Genomic DNA, 18,968 nt, shown 5'->3' with positions numbered 1-18,968 from the left:
AAGTTTGACCCAGGATAAGGCACACATGGCTTCGTATTAAGACTGAAAACAGAAGGAAACAGCTAGCGTTGCTCTGTCCAAGTAAAAAATATGCAAACAAACACCTCTACAGCTCACTGCCTCAATGTTTGTTTAACCCATACATGAACATACCAACAACAGAGGTAAAGTACATCTGTGCAGCACATCCAGCTACAGTGCAGGGCACCAGAGGCATAAGCACAGGTTTTAATTCTGATTGTTTTGAGTGTATCATTCAAACACAAACTTATTGCAAGTGCTCAATTAGTTGCACATCAGGGGAAATTTAAGTTGCTTTTGAATTTGAAAAGAAAAGTCACAACAAACAAAACACTTCTCAGGCACCCAAACAAATGGAAGAGGTGTAACGGTTTTAAATGTTTTAAACAATCAAGGCCATTTTATATAAAGGCTTGTAATATGCTTTTATTGTGTGCTCTATCCAAGAGTGCTCAAAGAACATTTTCTTTGTTATGACTTGTTTTTCAAAGTCAAAGTCAAAAATCAAGTCTATAGTCTGTCAGTGCAGGCTTGAAGGAAAGTGTAAAATCCTTGAGGGAGAGTCCAGAGTCCAGCTCAAGACTTCCAGACTTCTAAATCCTTAGCATTAAAATGTCACGACTTTTGAATATTTTTCTGCCAAAGCTGTAAAAACTGGTTAATCCAAGTTCTTTTAACATATCAGGCCAATAATTAAAGATCAATTCTAGTTCATAATGTCAAGTTGGATCTAATTTTTGGACGACTGGCCATCAGTTCTGTCAGTTATAATAACATGATGGCTGCAAGTACAATAGTGGGACGAAGGGTAAAATCAATTGGAATTGTACTTCTGTTATTCAAGATACAAGGTCTGTCTGAAGTTATCTTATTTGTTTTCAGTTGTTTTGTTTTCATTTATCAGCTGGTATAGGTCAGTATCATGTCAACTCCAGTCTTTAGAGCATAGTATCTCAATAAGTCTAGTCTCACAGCAGTCAGATCTCACGGGGTTGCATGAATTAGTCTTAAGTCCAAATCATCCAAAGGTGTACACCTCTGGCCAATACCATAACCAAAAGCTTTCAAATGCATCTTGGTTTAATGTGCCTTAACACAAACAACTATTAAAGAGCCTTGCCTAAATATAGTGTAAACAGCATTATCAAAAAGTAGAAATATCTAATTAAACATTGAGCTAACCAGGCTGGGACTTCTACTTTTTGATAATGCTGTTTACACTGACCAAGCATTCAGGACCAACCTTCGGGTCTTGAGATGTCGTCATACTCCATGCTACAGACATAAGTCAGTTGATACTCAGATAATTTGGAGCTTTGATTCAGAGTCTTAATCACACCAAGAGACGATAGAAAACAACTCGTCCAAAAACTCACTGTAATGTGATTATAGTTTGGTATGTGTTAGGATACTGGCTCCGGATCACAGTATTTTGTGATATTTCAAATAAATACATTCTGACGCTTTCACTGCTCTGGCAGGGGTCTTTCTCTGTAATTACATAAACATTAAAAGATTAATATGTCAACTTTAACTTGGACATATTGCTTGGTCAAGAGATGCTAAATGAAAGAGAAGCAGGTGACCAGCTCTGCCTGTTGATGAACGAGTATCAGCTGCCTTCCTGATGAGATTTTAATCAGATGAAACTCTCAGAGACAGTTTTTCAATATCGTCACATTGATCACTTGTTATTGCTCGGCAAGTAGTTTGAGCGTGCAGCAGTTAATCCATAGTCAGATTAATGTGATACATGGATCTACTTTGCCAGCATCACTGAAGTGTTACTGGTGGTCTTAATATGGAAACACAACTGTACACCTCAGCTGGAGTAACTATCCAGAAACCATTCAAACTCAAACTTGTTGTAATCATTGCCCTTTTCAGAGTGCAGCTCCTCGCGCCTGTGAGGGAAACGTAAAATGCCAAGCCAATGAAAATGAAAGGTTTTCTACATAGTGTTGATATTGAGCAAATATTCTATAAAAGACCTTTGCAGCACTAAGTACACCACTAATATTAATTAGCTAACTGAGCTATAGAGCTACGGCCATGTTCATCAAAGGGTCACAGCAAAAATAGTGCCTTTTAATTTTTTTAAATGAAGGAATATTCACAGTTATAATGGCTTTCACAAGCACATCAAAGCTTTCTAAAAATGAAGGAGCTGCCTTTTTTGTGTTGCTTATGTGTTATTTTACTTTGGTAAAACGTGTGTTTTTTAGCATGGACATCTCCACAGTAACCCAGAAACATTCAACCTTCAATTTTAGGTAAGCTCACTCTCCGCTGTGACCAGCAGCATCAAAGAGTTTACTTTTCAGTCCTCAGTATCCTACAGGGATGCAAAATTTGCTCCTTTGGAGACAGACATGCTGGCAAATTTTCTTGGCACACTTTGGGCCCCTTAGTACCAAGTGAGCATCGTTTAAAAGCCACAGCGTACCTGAGTATTGTTGCTGACCATATCCACCCCTTTATGACCACAGTGTACCCATCTTCTGATGACTGCTTCCAGTCATCCAGTCACCAGATAGAGCACCTTTGGGATGTGGCAGAACGGGAGATTCACATTATGGATGTGCAGCCGACAAATCTTCAGCAACTGTGTGATGCTTTCATGTCACTATGGACCAAAATCTCTGAGGAATGTTTCCAGCATCTTGTTGAATCTGTGCAATTAAGGCAGTTCTGAAGCAAAAGGGGTCCAACCCGGTACTAACAAAGTGTACCTAAAAAAGTGGCCTGTGGGTGTATATTTAATGACAGAAGTGTTATGTTTACCTTTACGTGTTCTCGTTTTTGTCTGCTTATTATTAACTCCTGTGGAGACGTTCATACTAAAATGTGGCTTTTTTTCCAAACAAAGTGGCAATCCTACAAGGATTTTTTGTTAATTTAATGAGAGGATGAAATTTTATTTTAGTGCTGCTCGGGTTCCCTGCGGGTACTCCAGCTTTCTCCCACAGTCCAAAAAGATTGCACATTAGGTTGATTGGTAACTCTAAATTGCCCATAGGTGTGAATGTGAATGTAAATGGTCGGTTGTTTGTCTCTATGTGACATGTTATGTGACATGATATGTGTTTCAGCTTTGTATGTGTATGTATTTGCACATTGGAGTTTCAGATATAGTCTGACGTGGAGCTGTTGTGGAGGCACAGTAGTCTGATGTGCTACATGGCAAAATAATAGATTACTGTAGGAGATTTGAAAACATGGCCTACCTGGTGTCTGACAACCTTGCAAGGCCCAGTGTGGTGCAAGTTGGACTAGCGGATATTCCCACCTGTTGTCTGTGAGCATTTTCAGCCTCCTTAGCCTCCTTGAAGACAGGTTTGATTTATCAGTAACCCCATGACTCCATATGACCCATGCAATGTCCTCTTACAAGGTCTGTTTGCTAGTAAATCTTTTCTGGCTTCGGCCAGCCCCTGCTTAGCTTAGTGTGGGCAGGTCAGGTTTTATTTAACGGGTTAAATGATGGGTGGCAGGTTAGAAATTGTCACACAGTCCAAAACAACAAATCAAAGATGTCATCGTTGGTGTGGCACAAACATATCCCCTGTTCCTGTCCAGGCTCCTCCGCAGGGTGAGCTGCATCTATGGCTAATGAGTGTGTTACGCAGTGGTGAACCTCCTTTTATTTTCTCCATAATTGTGCATTTTTTTAAAAGCAGAAATTTAAACTTCTAGAATATAAAAATAAAAACATTTGTTGACAGTTGTTTTCATGGTTTGCAGGGTTTGAGGGTCTGCAAGCTAACTCATTTGCTAGCTAGCAGCTATTTTTAAGCAGCTAGCTTTAATGCAGAAAGTGAGTGGCACCAGTCCGGTTTGTGCTGTTTCAGTCAGTGTTATTGCAGTTTTAATAGCTTTTTTGTCCACCAGGGTCCAGTGCAACCAGCTGCAAACTCTTATTACCTGAAAACATCATTGTTGTGAGCTTGTTAGTAAACTGTTTATACACCTAGCAGACAAAGAGCAACATATGCATTTATTTGAGGTCATCTTTCTGGACACTTGACATATGTAAGTCCAATATTCACTCTCCTTTCAGCTTGCTTTTAGTTTGTACTACGTCTTGGGGGGAATAGCTGGTTCTTTCGCTGCTAGATGCTGCACTGTGTTTACCAGGTAGCTGCTAACTTTGTTTGCCTGCTTGGCAGCTAACGTGCACTTTTTCATTGAAAACACCTGCCTGCTGCAGCTGGAAAATGTTGATGAAAGCAGAAAAACTGAATGAAAAAGCAACAGCAAAACCAAAATAATGAGCTGAGATGTAAAAAAAAAAAAAAAAAAAAAAAAAAAAGCACTCAGGAGAACTGCAGAGTCGGGCGATGATTATCTGTAGGTATAGAAGTGTTAGCATGTAGTCATTAGAGCAGCATATTTGCCCCTAAACAATCTTTTCTTGGATAGGAACTTTTTCAGAGACTGCATCATACTGTATAATTTCAATCAATCAGATATCTTATCCGACTTTTGTGTCTGGTTTGTGTTTTATGTAGTAATTTTACAAGTGCTTTTGGCTAATGATGCCAGTGATACTTTGATCCACTCTTATACTTGATTTTATAGCATGTCTTGTGTCTGTATTGTACACAATTTAGTGTTTATACAATTTGGTTACACACTTTGTATATTTTTTAATTTACATTTATATTTCTGTCAGACTGTACTTTGCACATTGCCTTCTCCAGAACCATGTCTGCTGTATATGGCCCTTTGCTTTTGCAGTAAAAAACTCCAAAGCTTATTTTCTGAGGTGAAGCAGCCAAGTTTTAGAAATCATTAGTAATGCTTTAATATAAGGCTCAGTAGGAGCAGGAGTGTTGGCTTCAATTTTATGCCTAAATCTCCCCATGAGCCTGTTAACAGTGATTCAGAAGCTTCAGGTGGGCCACCGAGAATGTACATAGACACACAAGCACCTTTTAAAATGTCCACCGCCCCTTTGGCTCAGAACCACAAACCTGCGTGGTGTCTCCACCAGGAGAAATGCCTCGGCCAGCATCTTTTTCTCCTGTTGTGGTGCACTGCTGGTAATTAGGCTGCTGTTGTTGCTGCTGTCACCGCTCATTTTCAACCCTATTGAGGCCGAGGGAAGAAAAAGGCTAGAATAATATTGCCTCAGTCATAAAATCCAATGTAATTGCGCTCGGTTTTATGTGCCCTAGGGAGTCAAAAATTCCCTTACATGACAACTAAATTGCCAGCACTAAATCAGCTGCAGCTTCAGAGCACCTCCGTACTGAGACCACCTCACCTCCAAATGATAAAGCTCCAAAGGAAGGGGACTTTGTTTTCTCTTCGGTGTTGATATGTACTTTGTGGTCTTGAAGTAGGGCACCTGATTTCAGGCCATTGTTCACTGACCCATTCCTCCGTGAAACCCATATCCAGCTCCAAACAGAGGAGAGCGCTGCAGCAACAGAATAACAAACATCATTCACAGCTACTGTAAAACGAGATGTCAGCCAAGAAAGGGTTGTAGCATAAATGCCTTCAGCCACACGTTGCTTTCTTGATCTAGACGAATAGAAAACATGCATCAGACCAGGCAGTGTTTCATAAAAAGAAATAGCCTGTGGCTTATGTGCTTAGTGACCAAAGGAAAGGAAACCCCTGATCAGCACCATATTCGCCATTGCAAACAGCTGCCACACGTTGTTGCAATGATTAACACAAGTGAAGCGTCCCAGTATTAAAGCTGACCCAGCAGACATTAATGTCAGCAGCCTGTGCTCGAGAGGTGCGTGCTTCTGCCCATGGAGTGTCATCTTGTTACCGCCATTAACAAGGGAACCTGGTCTGCTGATGTTACAGTGCAAAGCGCGGCACTCTGGGCCCCGCTAAGGGTTTAATTAGTTGCCTTAATTAGCTTCATGAATTTTGTATGACAGCCTTTGCTTCACCCTGTGTTGATAAGGGAGCCAAATCAGTGGGCCAAATTACAACAACTAACTTCCCATTGTTGTTAGAACAAACACAAACCCTTCCCTTTCACCTCACTCAGTATCTGCAGCTCAACTCTCTGCAAGATGCCTCACAGTTTGTTGGCAATCTTTACATCAAATTCTGCAGTGTATCTACAGCTTTTAATGGACCCTGTAACGTATCAGTTCAGTGCCCCCACGGTTTTACAGCTTCTACTCAGGTTATTTTGATTCTTGGCGTGATTGAGAGCATAAAGGGATGTTGACAGTACTTTAGTGGACTGGCTGCCGAGCAAGGGGGTTTGTTTCTACCTACTCCCAAGAAACTTTCAATCAGCATTTGGTTTTGTTTTTTGCTCTTGTTATTCAGGTAGTTTGCAACAGCTCATAGAGTTGGTGATGACATCTTGGTGACCTACTTTAGTTCAAACCCAGTATTTTTGGTGTTGTGGGTGTGACAGGGAGCGACAAGGAAAGATACAGCTTAGACAGACTCCACAAAGTTCAAAGTATTTACAGCACAAGTAGACCATCAATGTGTGGAATTCTTATTCAGCATTTTATGTCATATCATATGATTTCCTCTCGCTCGGCAGCGAATGTTCCTCCTTGGGCCAGTATTGGACTCTGTGGCTTTGAACCACGGATTTACAACAGGTTTACCTTTTGAAACCAGGATTCATCAGCTCAAACAACGACAGTGTCGTCTGTTCTTTTATCAAGGACGCTGAAGCTTGAACTCCACTGTGTGCCTTGAAATCGATTATCATTACTTTCTTGTCCTGTCTGTTTGTCTGGGTTCACCCCTTTGCAAGGTACATGTTTTGATCAGGTGTCTTGTTCCATGTTTTATCTAAGGCTGCACGATATGCAAAAAGAATTTAAAAAAGTGCACTATGTGATTGCGATTTCAGTTGGAATGATGAGCAAGCATGTTGCCTTACAATCTGGAGAATATGACTTTATTATTATTATTATTATTATTTTATTTTTATCTTTGCAGATCCTGTGATTTGGATATTGTAAATGGATTGAAAAGATGCAGCAGCCGTTTGAGTGTATGGGCTGATTGACGTCCTTGTAGAGTTCATGACAGGGAGATGATGCAGTGTTTCTGAGGAGTGTGACATCATTGACCTAAATATGCCCTAACCTTCCTGTCTTAAAGGCCAAACTGTTATTTAGAACTTAATTCATTAAAAATAACGCCTGGTATCATAGGTTGAACTTTGAAGCTTCTCATCAAGTATGAATAGTCAGCAACTGCTGAAAAATAAATCTGCCTCACTTGATCTATTTCTCCTATTTCGTTTCAACCTTCACTGGTTTTGCCAAGAGATGAATTCCAGCTCACATAGTGAATTTTATGCAAATTCCTGTCCTCAATTGTAATGTGCATTTCTGTATCATTTCATACACAAGGTACAGTATATGGGCCAATCCTGCAGTCCCTCTACATAGCAGAAGCAGATAAAGGGATTACATTATTACATTACATTATTATTTTAATGCAGAAATGCTGCTTATTGTCGCTGTAATTCCCTGGATACTTGTTAGCATTTTTCCATGAGTGAAGACTTTGTGTCCTCTTTCTGTCAGATCCACTAACATTTATAATTAGAATCATATAGATCTACATCCTCAGTGGAGAAGCTTTGTTCTATATGTTTCTGCATTTGAATATAAACAAACAATTTCATGTCACACAGGTTTTGCAATATATATGATACGTCATTCTGGCACTATATGTGTGTCCTTCATATTAACAGGGTTGCTGGAATGTGTGAGCGTCTGCAAACAGTGTGGTGTGGATATTAATGCCGTCACAGCAGACACAGTAGATTTCCACTCTAGGCTGATGGCGAGTTGCCTGTCGCCTACCTCTGTGCCATTTTTAGCCTGTGGCGGCTCTGGCTGGCTCCGCTGCCACCTTGCTGCACAGTGCCACGTGTGGGCAGGAGCTGGCTGGGGGCCTCTCTCCCGTCTCCTGGGCTGCTGCCGCTGCTGCTGCTGCTGCATGGTGGGGCTCCCGTGGGACTGGGCTGTGGGTGGGGCGGAGGGCGGGGGGCTCGCCACTGACTGAAGCACACTAGCGATCTTAAGGAGCGCTGCTGAGGGGAAGTCCTGTGCGTTTGAAGTAGGGATCTCAGAAAGCCTGTTTACTCAGGAGGGGGAGGGAGGGGGAGCTGGGCTGCTGCACAAGAATGCCTGTGTCATGACGGGAGCGGCAGAGAGGAGGAATGCACTCCACAATCCCAACACTGTAGGAGCTGGGCCATGGCTGAGGTGGCAGCCATTTCTTACTATTTATTTTAGCTCCCTCTCCACTCAATCACAGGCCCTGTCTGCGGCCCTAAGCATCCCTGGAAAAATGAAAAATGGCCTGTGCTTTTATTTATGGCTTGAGATTTCATAGTATTTGCCAGCTCAGTATCTACACCAAATGTTGCTGAAATATAAAACCTATGATTTTTTTATTTGTGTTTCAATCATTTATTTATTCAGAGAAATGTTTTTTTTTTTCAGGAATGATCTGCCTTACCTTTCTTTGGGTACAGACATTTCTATTAGTGGAATCACAGTTCACATTGAGTATGTTCTTGGTGATTTACTGCTCAGTTTATTTGACCAGGTGAGAACATCAGAAGATATCATTGAGACTTCTGTATATAACTTTATCTTCCGCTAAGAGTTCTGCAGCGAGGTTTGATATCACTGCACGAGGTTGAATGGGTTCTTCATGTGAAGTGTGATATAGGGCTGAAGAGCAGAGACAGTTTATTCTGCTGTAGAGCGCAGACACGTCCTTCAGGTTTAGCTAAAAGCACTGGAACGAGATTTGTTTTGACTCAACCCGCTGCCAATTTCTCTGCCACGGCAGGATGACGGCTTACCAAAACGTCTTTAATACACAAGCTGCTTTTGAGTCCATGTGACCTTTGTTTACCAACCCTGGTTTGTTTGCAAATGGGCTGCGTGAACCTACATGAACCCAATTTTCTTAGTTCAAGGCCAGTGCTGTCTTGCAGGCAGGTTTATGGACATTACCAAATGGAAGATGCACCTCCCTTACCTCTAGTTAATATTCAATTTAAAGGATCAGATTGAAAACGTGCTGGACATAAATAAATGTAAAAGGAGCCCCGGGAGTCGATCACACACACAGCCAGGGGGTCTGCAGTGTAATTTATTCTGAAAAGCTATGGGCAATATTTGCACCAATCTATAATACAAAATAGAAACCACTTTGTGCATTAGTAAGCTAACATTTTAGCCTGTAGATAAATGACACATCGTGTCAACCTAATATTGTTTTCACAGAGAAGAGTTCTAATGATGCAAGGCTAAAAGCCTGTGATCAACATTTGTTTAGTTGCTTTTTCTGTGCTCTGGTAATTAATTTAGTGTGTTTACCTAAAGCTCTGTGATGAGTGACAGAGAAGATTTGTTGGTTAATGAAGTTACAGAGTGGAACTGTAGGGCACAGTAAAAGGTGTGAATGATCGTGTGAACAATCTCTGCTTGAAAACTCTGTTTTAAATAATATCAATGGCTCTCATGCTTCATTTCAATCTGAGTTTTTGTCAAAGAGATTATAAATTCCCCCTTACACAAAACTAACCAAAAAAAGTAGAATTTTCCATTGTGGCTGAGACCAAATAAAACAAACTGCAGCCATGATCACAGCCTTACTGTTGGCCAGCAGCTCTAACAAAGCAAAACAGACTCACTCAAAGACACCCTGATGATTCATTCACATCCTCGCCAGGATTTTCCCAGCGGGAGTTTGAACCTGCAACTCTCCTGCTGGCTGGGTTTATGACCAACCAAGCTGCTGATACTCCAGGGATTTTTTCTCAGTCGTTATAGTGGAAAATTTAATCTCCAGGTACTGTAAAGCAGCAAAGCATAAAGTAAGGGATGTTTGTGGCCATGCGATCAGGTCTCGGAGTAGGAGTCTTTTGCCTTCGTCAGGATTACTGAGGGCACCAGATGAAGGATTTCATATCAGCACTGCTCCTTGAGAGGCTTGACAGAGACAGCCTCGGCCTTCAGAGTGTGAAGCTAAGCAGTATTAGGGGGGCATCAAGAACTGGTGGGCCGTTCCATCAAAAAGGGAAGTATTAGTAATTTCATGGTCTGATTCAGTACCAGGGAGAGCACAGGGGACCAAACACTGTCAAGTCAGATAATTCACTTCATTTTCATATCAAGTGGAGACAGAAGCTTGCTTTGAAGTCACATCTGATTTCCCTGTTGTATAACCGCAGAGGATCATCTATGAATTGTGAAAAAATGCCTTAAAATAACTGTAGCTTGTTTGTCTTATAGTCCTGTTACTGGCAGCAAATCACATTGGCTTCTGTTGGAAAGAAATGGAAATGTGGTTAGAATGACCTGATAGCAGTTGATCAGTGTTTGAGCTGCCTCTACTACAGTGTCACAGAGCAGTTGTCCTCGCACGCTGAAGAGATTTCAGGCCTTAACGGAGGCTTCCAGCAGCTTTCACAAGCCCAAGAGTCTGTACGGTTTTCTGAGCGTTGACCTGACAAAGCCAGCGGCTCTGAGGCTTCATTAACGTCTGGCAGCGAGCAACAGTATGACTCATTAGCTGTGTGTGGTAAAGTTGTCTGCACATTAATGGAAACTCACTCTGCATCACTGACTGGCTTCAGGGGACAGATGTGAATGCACACAGAGTGAAAGACAGAATTGTAAATTACTGTATGATTGGTTTTTGAGCAATTCTGGCTGAGTGAAAAAATCCATTCATAAATGTAATACTGACAATTTTTGATTAAGTTCATGGTTTAAATGGTGTGTGAAGTGTTGAGTGTTTCCAGAGGGAATTAGCTTATATAAAAAATAATACAATAAATTGACAATTTCAAACTTTAATTTCACAGACAAAATAAAACTATTCGTAAACCAACAAGTGTTACACAGCCAACTGATGAAATCTCAAATGCAAAATGTTAGTTTAGTTTAGCCACAACAAACTATTATTTTTATTATAATTTAATCTGTGTGTATTCAAATTACAATGATATATTACAGAGAAGCACAGCAAACTCACCTGTTTGAGAAGCTGGAACCAGAGAATGGACCTGACCTGTTTGCTTGATAAATGAGTAAAACAATAAATTAATATTTTAATGTAATATTGGATCAAGATATGAATTTACTCAGTGAGCATTTCAACATAAAAGCCCTGAAGCAGCTGTTGTAGATAAAAACATTTTTCATGTGATTACATGGATTGTGACGTGATCCATATCCAACAGGACTAAAACATTTTATTTTTATTTTAAGACTAAAATAAAAACATAAAAAAGCTACATTTTGCAGCTCTTATGAATTCCTGTTTTACACATCCATGTTACCTGTATACCCCCCCCCCCCCCCATCCCTGAACAGAACCAGAGCTGGATGTACCCGGGACTCTGGACTCTGTGGCCCGGCAGGTCAACGACACTGTCCGCCGCCGTCGGCGCCGAGATGCCGGGGAGGACGACTACAACATTGAGATCCTGCTGGGAGTTGACGACTCGGTGGTTCGATTTCATGGCAAAGAGCACGTGCAGAACTACCTGCTCACTCTGATGAATATCGTGAGTCACTTTTTCTTTTGTCACTAGACTTAATGCTGCACAGTGTACTCACAGCTCTGGTTTGTGTTTGTGGACTGATCTTTGTTGCCACGTGGATTGTATCTTAATAACAATCCTTACATGTCAGCTGTATGTTCACATGCTGTATGAAAGTTATGTGGGGATGAAGGATGTGACCTTGTATTTGCATGTAGGTGTGTTTCCCAGACAAAACACTTTCTATAAACCGTCCCTTTGCTCCCAGCCCAAAGAAAACTGTTTGAATGTGCTCACTGATAAAGCTTCATATTATGACTGAGCCATAGTATGAAGGTACATGAGGACTGTGGATTCAGTGCATCTGTTGCAGTAGAGTTGCACTACAAAGGGATCACCTCACAGCAAGTGTGGGGAAGAGGAATAATTACAGTGACCGATAACTCTTTCAGTGTAGAGCTTTGGTATAAAGAAAGCTTTTAAAAATCCTGAACCTTTTCCTTTTTACAGGGATGGACATTTTAATTCGCACAGTGGGATATTTGACACTGATACTTACATAGGACGTTTGTTATGAAAAAAGTGTGTGTATCCAGCTAGATTTTGTCCATACAAAATGAAAAATTGTGTAATTAGGTTCCTGTTTTCCTCCCTAGATCTTATATCAGGGTTCTACAAAGCAGAAAGTTTCATATTAACAAGGGTTCAAATCATGATGTATATTGTGAAATGGGTCACTCATACTGACAACCACAAAAAACAGCTCACCTTATAGTTGTGGTTTTGCAGCACATTCATCCACCTTGTCTGCAGCAGCAGAAGGTAGCTGTTTTAAGAAAATAAGCTCTGATAAACACTAATTGCTTCCTGCCCTGCGCCCAACAACAAGCAGACAAGGTCAGTGACGAACTGGTGAGGGAAGGGGGACATCTAGCAGCTAAAAAAGCCAGGTATTTATTCTGGAACTGATAGAGATCAGGGCTGAACAAGGAGAGCGACTGTTACTTCAATTCACTGAGGTAGAGAGGGAAGTACAAATAGACGCCTGTGTTGCCCTGCGTCTGTTTGTCTACCACATCACCAACACAATGAGTTTGTCCATGGTAACGTGAAGGTGTGAAAGAGGCAGGAGAGAAGTTTGCAGCAACTGAACTGAAGTTTTCAGGTCTCAGTTTTGAGAGGTGAGTCAGCATTAGTGAGCACTTGTGTTTCCCAGGGCCAGAGATAATACAGAGGAGGTTACACTACCCTCTAATCATCATTAACAATCACACACTGTTTGTAACTCAGCGTGATCTGAATGTATGAGCCCATCCAGTGATTCCTGTGCTTTGGTTCACTGTTATATCGGCTCATATGTCAGAGTGTTCACAGCTATTGATAAGTGTGAGCCATCAGTGGAGACCACGCCAACAGCACCCTCTGTAGAAATGATTACCTCTGTTCAAACACAAAGGGGCTCCAAAAATCTCCAGCATCATCCTAATGTGTGTGTACATCTGTTTTGGGTGTAGTTGCTCCTCAGAGGCGTCATTTAATCAAGATGCTTTTCACTGGTGTTTGAGAACCAAATGAGAGTCAGATTAGAATAGCGGTGTTCACTCATCAGGTGCCGCAGAGAAGCCTCATGAGTGGCAGAAGAAATTGACCATATGTGCCACTGTTTGTTGTCTATGTGGCGAGGTGTTCCTCTTATTTTCTCCCCACTGTTTTCTGTGGAGAGAGAGGCTTCTTCTGTTCCTCAGCAACAAGTCAGCTGATGAGCAAAGCCCCCCCGAGGGGACGGGTAGAAGATGATCGTATACCACATTTTGCACACCAGCTGTGTCCTAGTTCAGAAGCCGCATCCGTCAGTCTACGAAGTTTGGCCCTTCAAAGCTGCTGTAGACTGCAAAGTATGAACTGAAACTCTGTGTCAGCAGCTGTGCCTGCCCTCATCGTTGCGTCACAAAGTGCGGCACCTGTTGCTTTGCAACCTTGACAACAAGTAACTTTCTTTTCACAAAACACTGGAGGTTTTAAGGCCCTTGGTTTTTAACAGTTGTACCATTAGCTGTTGAACTGAGCTGAAACCAAATACTTGTATTTAAAAGTGTGATCCTCAGGTTCTCTGTCAGTGTTGTTTGAATGAATGAATGAATGAATGGGACACAAAGGATCCACCTGTTGGAGTCGTCATGCCCAGGAACAGAAGGCTGCATGCCTTAGCCTCATCTGAAGGAGCCTTCGAAACAGGTCAGCTGTGACACAGACTGTCTTCAAATGCAGCCTCTGGAGGATGCAGCTCCTGAAATGGGACAAACCCTCAGAGTCTGATAGCCGTTGTTGTTTTTTTTGTACACTGGTGGCGACGAAGCAGACTTCAAACATGACAGCAGTTTGGCAGCGAGAAATCAAAGACGCACAGTTAATCACAGGTTAAAGCAGGTTAGGCTTTCGTATCAGATGACACTTACATGTAGCAGCAGGGGATATGTGAGCCAGCCGGGAGCAGGGCTGTGCCGCCATTGATGCATCAGGGTGATATCGATTGTATCACAGTTTTAGTTGCTATCTGCTGAATGCAGAGAACTGGCTGCATTCCCAATGACTTGCCATGCATTTCCTGTGAAGGAATTGTCCCAGAAATACTTTATAAATCCTTTTCAACCAGCGCTGCTAAAGATAATCCTTTCAAATGCATTTGTTCAGAAGCATTGATTACATAATTTTGTTTACACTCTTTCTCCGCAGTCCTCTACCTTTTGTCTGTATTTATGAAAACACAGAATTGCCCCTGTTGCCGTCGCTGCCTTTATACACTTGCAACCCTCAGAAGCCCTGTTTTTATTGAACATAATGGTCCCATATTGTGTCTGTTGTGCTCTGGAAATGAAAGCAGTTTAGTTAAAAGCTGAAATGATCGAATTAAGAACAATTACAGTACTGGACCCTGCCTGGCTGTCACCGCTATTCAGATGAGATCTGCTGAGTGGATGGAGACTTTCTGGGCAAAAGCTGCAAGCTGGAACGACTGAGAGGATTTGTGCTATTTGTGTGTCGATGGCAGCCAATCACGGCCTGTCACTCATGTGTTTCCTGGAGTCTGGGTTTGGGTTAGAGAGTCTGCCTGGGAAAAATAAATAAATTATCTAAAATGACCTGAAAAACAAGACCAATTGTTAATATTTAATTATCATACAACAAGTAACATGTGTTTATTATTTATTATGGAGGCTCATTTCTGCCAAAAAAGGCCAAGAGTTTAGATTATTTTATCAAACTACTCTTGGTAAATTAATATGATGATGTTAGTCAAAATAAGATAAATAAATAAACTTAGTTATTTTTGACTTACTATCTAATATGTCATAATTTCTATTTCTATTTGTGGCTGATTACATTATACATTTGGCCCAGTATCTCATAATTCTTGTAATTCTCACAATGTAGTATGTTGACATTTTCATCTCATAACTTTAACATTTTAACAAATGTTGGCTTAGTATCCCATCGTTTTAATTTAAAGTCTTATAATTAATCTAATCTAATTTGATTTTGATTCAGTGTCTGAATAATTTTTGTAAGTTTTACACTGATGTATTCACTGATAATTTTGACTTCATACCTTACATCATAAGTCAAAACTTCAACTTATTATTTAATGCTTTTAATTTGGTATCTCATAATTATGACTTGGTAAATTGAACATTTTAATTTTGACATTATATTTAGGTCATTCATTACCTTTCATCTATACCCTTCCTGCCATAAATGGGCTTCCAAGGTTTAAAGACAGATTCAATTATAATTTCTCCAAATTGACCGTGCAACATTCTTTCCCTCGGCTCTATTTCTGGACATATATTCATACAGTATATCTCAAATCCACAATCTGGGACCGGCTGAGGGTCTTAGGTGAATGTCAGTCCCTGTGTCTCTCCCCTTAATTCCATGGAAATACACAGTTCTCATCCAACATTCAGTAAAGACTCTATAGCAGAAATGTTGCTGCTATAGACTCCAGCCTTTTATACTTCTCTTCTCCCCTTCCGTCCTTTTTCCTCTCTCCTCTCCTCTACCCTTCTACCCTTCTATTATCCCTTTTTTTTATCTCTGGTCTCTTTTCTCATCTCTTCTTCTTCCTTTTTCTTTTTCTCCCTATCCTCTCCTCACCTATCTTCTTCCCTTCTGTCCATGCCTTCTCTCTTCTTTATCCAACATTTTTATTTCTCCTTCATTTTCCCATCTGTCCATCTCTCCTCTTTCCAGTTTATCCTTTCCTCTCTTCTTTCTCCTGGTCCCTCTTCACCCATCTTTTTGTTTTTCTCTTTAGTCATCTTCTCCTCTCATCTCCTCTTTTCCTTTCCTCCTGTTTCGTTCTCTTTGATTTCTCCCGCTCCACACATCCTCTATTCTCACCATCCTCCAGAGATCTGCAGCTGATTGGAACATTGTGAGCTTGTGTGTGTGTGTGTTTGTGTGTTTGTTTGTGTCTGTGTGCACGCGTGTTTATCATCAATAGTGACACTAATGTCAGTAATGATCAACAATTTAATTTTCCTAGCCCCTTACCCTAACCTTAACCATCACAACTGAGTGCCTAACCCTGACCCTGACCCTGACCCTGACCCTGACCCTGACTCTAACCTTAACCTTAACCTAAACCTAATTCTAACCATAACTCTAAAACCAAGTCTTAACCATCAAAATGTGATTTTAAGGTGGCTCAAAAAGTGAGGACCGGCCAAAATGTCCTCACTTTCCCAAAATGTCCTCATTCTGTTAGTAAAATGCTTTTTTTGGTCCTTACTATGTAGCAAGTACAGGTACACACACACACACACACACACACACACATAATATTCATATATTTATTACTGCTCCAGCTGTACACTTAGTATGGTGGCCCTGAGAGCTCAACACACTGCAGCTGAAGAAAACACATGCAACCAGACAAAACACAAATCCAGAAAACATCTTCATCAATTTGACAGCACTTGCTGCAAATCTTCACAACACAACACAAGTGTTTTCAGCAGACAACAAGAATGTGATGAGGGGTCGTCCCCGTGGCTCCTCTGGTAGAGTGCTAATCGCAGCTGCATGCCGTCCTCTCTCCCGCGGCCTGACTACCTGTCACTATGGGAATAAATAACTATAAAAAAGGACGCACTTGCAGGGATGTATTATAAAACATGTACCATACGGCACCCATGCACACTTGTTGTTCAGTGCCTCCAACTGCAAAAGTCACAAATCAGTGAACAGCAAGTTCATCACTCTTTAATGTTGCCTTGAAGCGCTTCCACTGTGTTGTGAGTATTTGCCAAACTGATGAAGTTGTTTTCTGAATTTGTTTGTCTTTTGTCTGTTTGCATGTGTTTTCTTAAGTGCGTTGAGCTCTCAGAGCCACTGTAACTCAGTCCCCAACCTGCTTCAGTTAACAACAGAAGAATTAAGTCCCTTATTTTACTGTCACACCCTTCGTCGTTAATGAACCTCCATTAGTGAGTGTGGCTCAGGTGTTCATCCTCATCACCGCTGTCAGAGAGAGAAAGCCGGACTGCTTTGCTTTTTCAGGACAATTTATCTCCATAAAAAAATAAATAAAAAAAAAAAAGCTTATCTGAGCATCCATCACAGGAACTGTCCCCTGTGCTTTTTCTCTTCTGTTTGATTTGTTGCTGTTTTTGTCAGGCTGCATCTCTCTCTCTCACATCACATGCATGGCTGCCTTGTACATTCAACTGTGCCCTGCAACCTAATTTAGTTAAATGCATGCTTCATTTCTGTGATGTTCACAAATTATGCAAAGTTAGTTGTATGAGATCAAACATTTCAGAATATGTTGCTTCTGGTTTTTTTTTTTTCTTGCATTTTATGGCTCATCAATTTTGCAGGCTATTTTCACCAGTCTGTGTTGGAGTCGGGGGGATTTTGTGCCTTCAAGGTTTCGCATCAACATGCATTTTTGGATCTTTGTTCCCAGTAGTACTTAAACAGAATACTGTGGCTGATGGTGGATCTGTTTCAGTCTTTGGAGCACACATAAAAAGACACACGTTGTAATGAAATTGCTTCCCCTGGTAGCATCGGTTTTTCCTCTCAGCTTCACAGAGATCAATAACTGCCTCATATTTGCTTCACATCTGTCATGAAAGTGTCGGACAGAGGCTATTACACGCTGCCTCAGTGGCCATAAAAAACTCCCAATGAAAAGTTATGTCCTGCGCAACCAGAAATGGCGCCTCTAAGCTAACATTAGCACGTCAGCTGTCAAGATATCAGAGGCAGTGAAGAGTGTGAGGCTTTCTGACTGGATGATCATCTGAGTTTCTCTGACAGTATCCAAACCAAACTGCACTGGACCACAGCCACTAAAAAGAAATCAGCAGCACTCACTCATGACATCAAGTCAGGCTGGAGGGCAGAGGTTCCACACTGCTTCCTAATGAGTGTTCCTCATGGGGCATTAAGTAATTCATGACTTTTATGGACCTCTGTTGGTGACATTTAGGTACTGCAGCAACATGTACATGTAAATATTCTGTTACCATTTTACTATGTGCACACTTGCAATTAGAGAAGTGTTTTAAGCTGTATTACATCAAAGGTGTGTTGTAATGTTGTGTCATCTATAAGCCGAATACAACAACACAACTAACAAGGCCGATACCATCATAAATAAAACATTACAAGCATCACAAAGGGAGAGTTTATTGTGTCGACAGTTGTGTTGGGTTGTACCATCTTGTAGAAATGTAGGAGAAAATCTTGCATGCTTAAAAATAATGATAGTAGGTAAACTACTACAGAATATGCAAATATGTTCTTTCACACGTATAGCCAAAAGTATGTGGACACCTGAACATTGCACCCACATGTGAATCGTAGAAAATCTCATTCCAAAGCCTTTGGTGTTAATCTGCTGCTCTATCAGCCTCCACTCTTCTGGTTTCAGGCTTTCCACAAGATGTTGGAACCTGGATTTGGGGATTTGCTCCCATTCAGCCACAGGAGCATTAGTGAGGTCCAATACTAATGTTGGGTGATAAGATCTGGCTCACAGTCAGCTGTGCAGTTCAGGTGCTGGATGAGGTTGAGGTCAAGGCTCTGTGCAGACCATTTCTTTATTTATCCCATTTTGTACGTGGTGGCATTGTCATGTTGAAACAGGAATATATCCTTAACTGTTTTTTTTTAAATATAAATGGATATTGGTGAAATCTTCTTTTCCTCTAGAGGAAGTAAATGAAAATTCAGACAAAACCCAAAAAGCCAAAAGCATGTGGAGGGGAGTGTCCATCTACTTTTGGCACATCATACAGTACATGAATATGAACTATGCTCTATTTTCAGAACAGAACTTTTAATTGAAAGTCTTTCAGGTTGAATTGTCATCCTCACTTTCTGTCGTCCTCTCAACCCTCCTGAAGTC

The 18,968-nt window shown here is 41.0% G+C and overlaps 1 protein-coding gene across 2 annotated transcripts in view; it reads left to right on the top strand.

The window, feature by feature from the left end:
* The window catches only part of adamts3 (ADAM metallopeptidase with thrombospondin type 1 motif, 3), a 157,316-nt gene that overhangs the window by 56,418 nt on the left and 81,930 nt on the right, over window positions 1–18,968 (top strand). For both annotated transcript variants that reach the window (XM_071483902.1, XM_071483901.1), the window contains one exon: window positions 11,379–11,572. In XM_071483902.1, the coding sequence (XP_071340003.1) occupies window positions 11,379–11,572 (194 nt within the window). The remainder of the gene's footprint in view (window positions 1–11,378; window positions 11,573–18,968) is intronic.

Source organism: Trachinotus anak, unplaced genomic scaffold (assembly GCF_046630095.1).
Source record: "Trachinotus anak isolate AG129_WGS33_773 ecotype Australia unplaced genomic scaffold, CSIRO_AGI_Tana_v1 ptg000008l, whole genome shotgun sequence".
Lineage (NCBI taxonomy): Eukaryota > Metazoa > Chordata > Actinopteri > Carangiformes > Carangidae > Trachinotus > Trachinotus anak.
The sequence above is the reverse complement of the archived record's forward strand: the minus strand, read 5'-3'. Positions and strand labels throughout refer to the sequence as shown.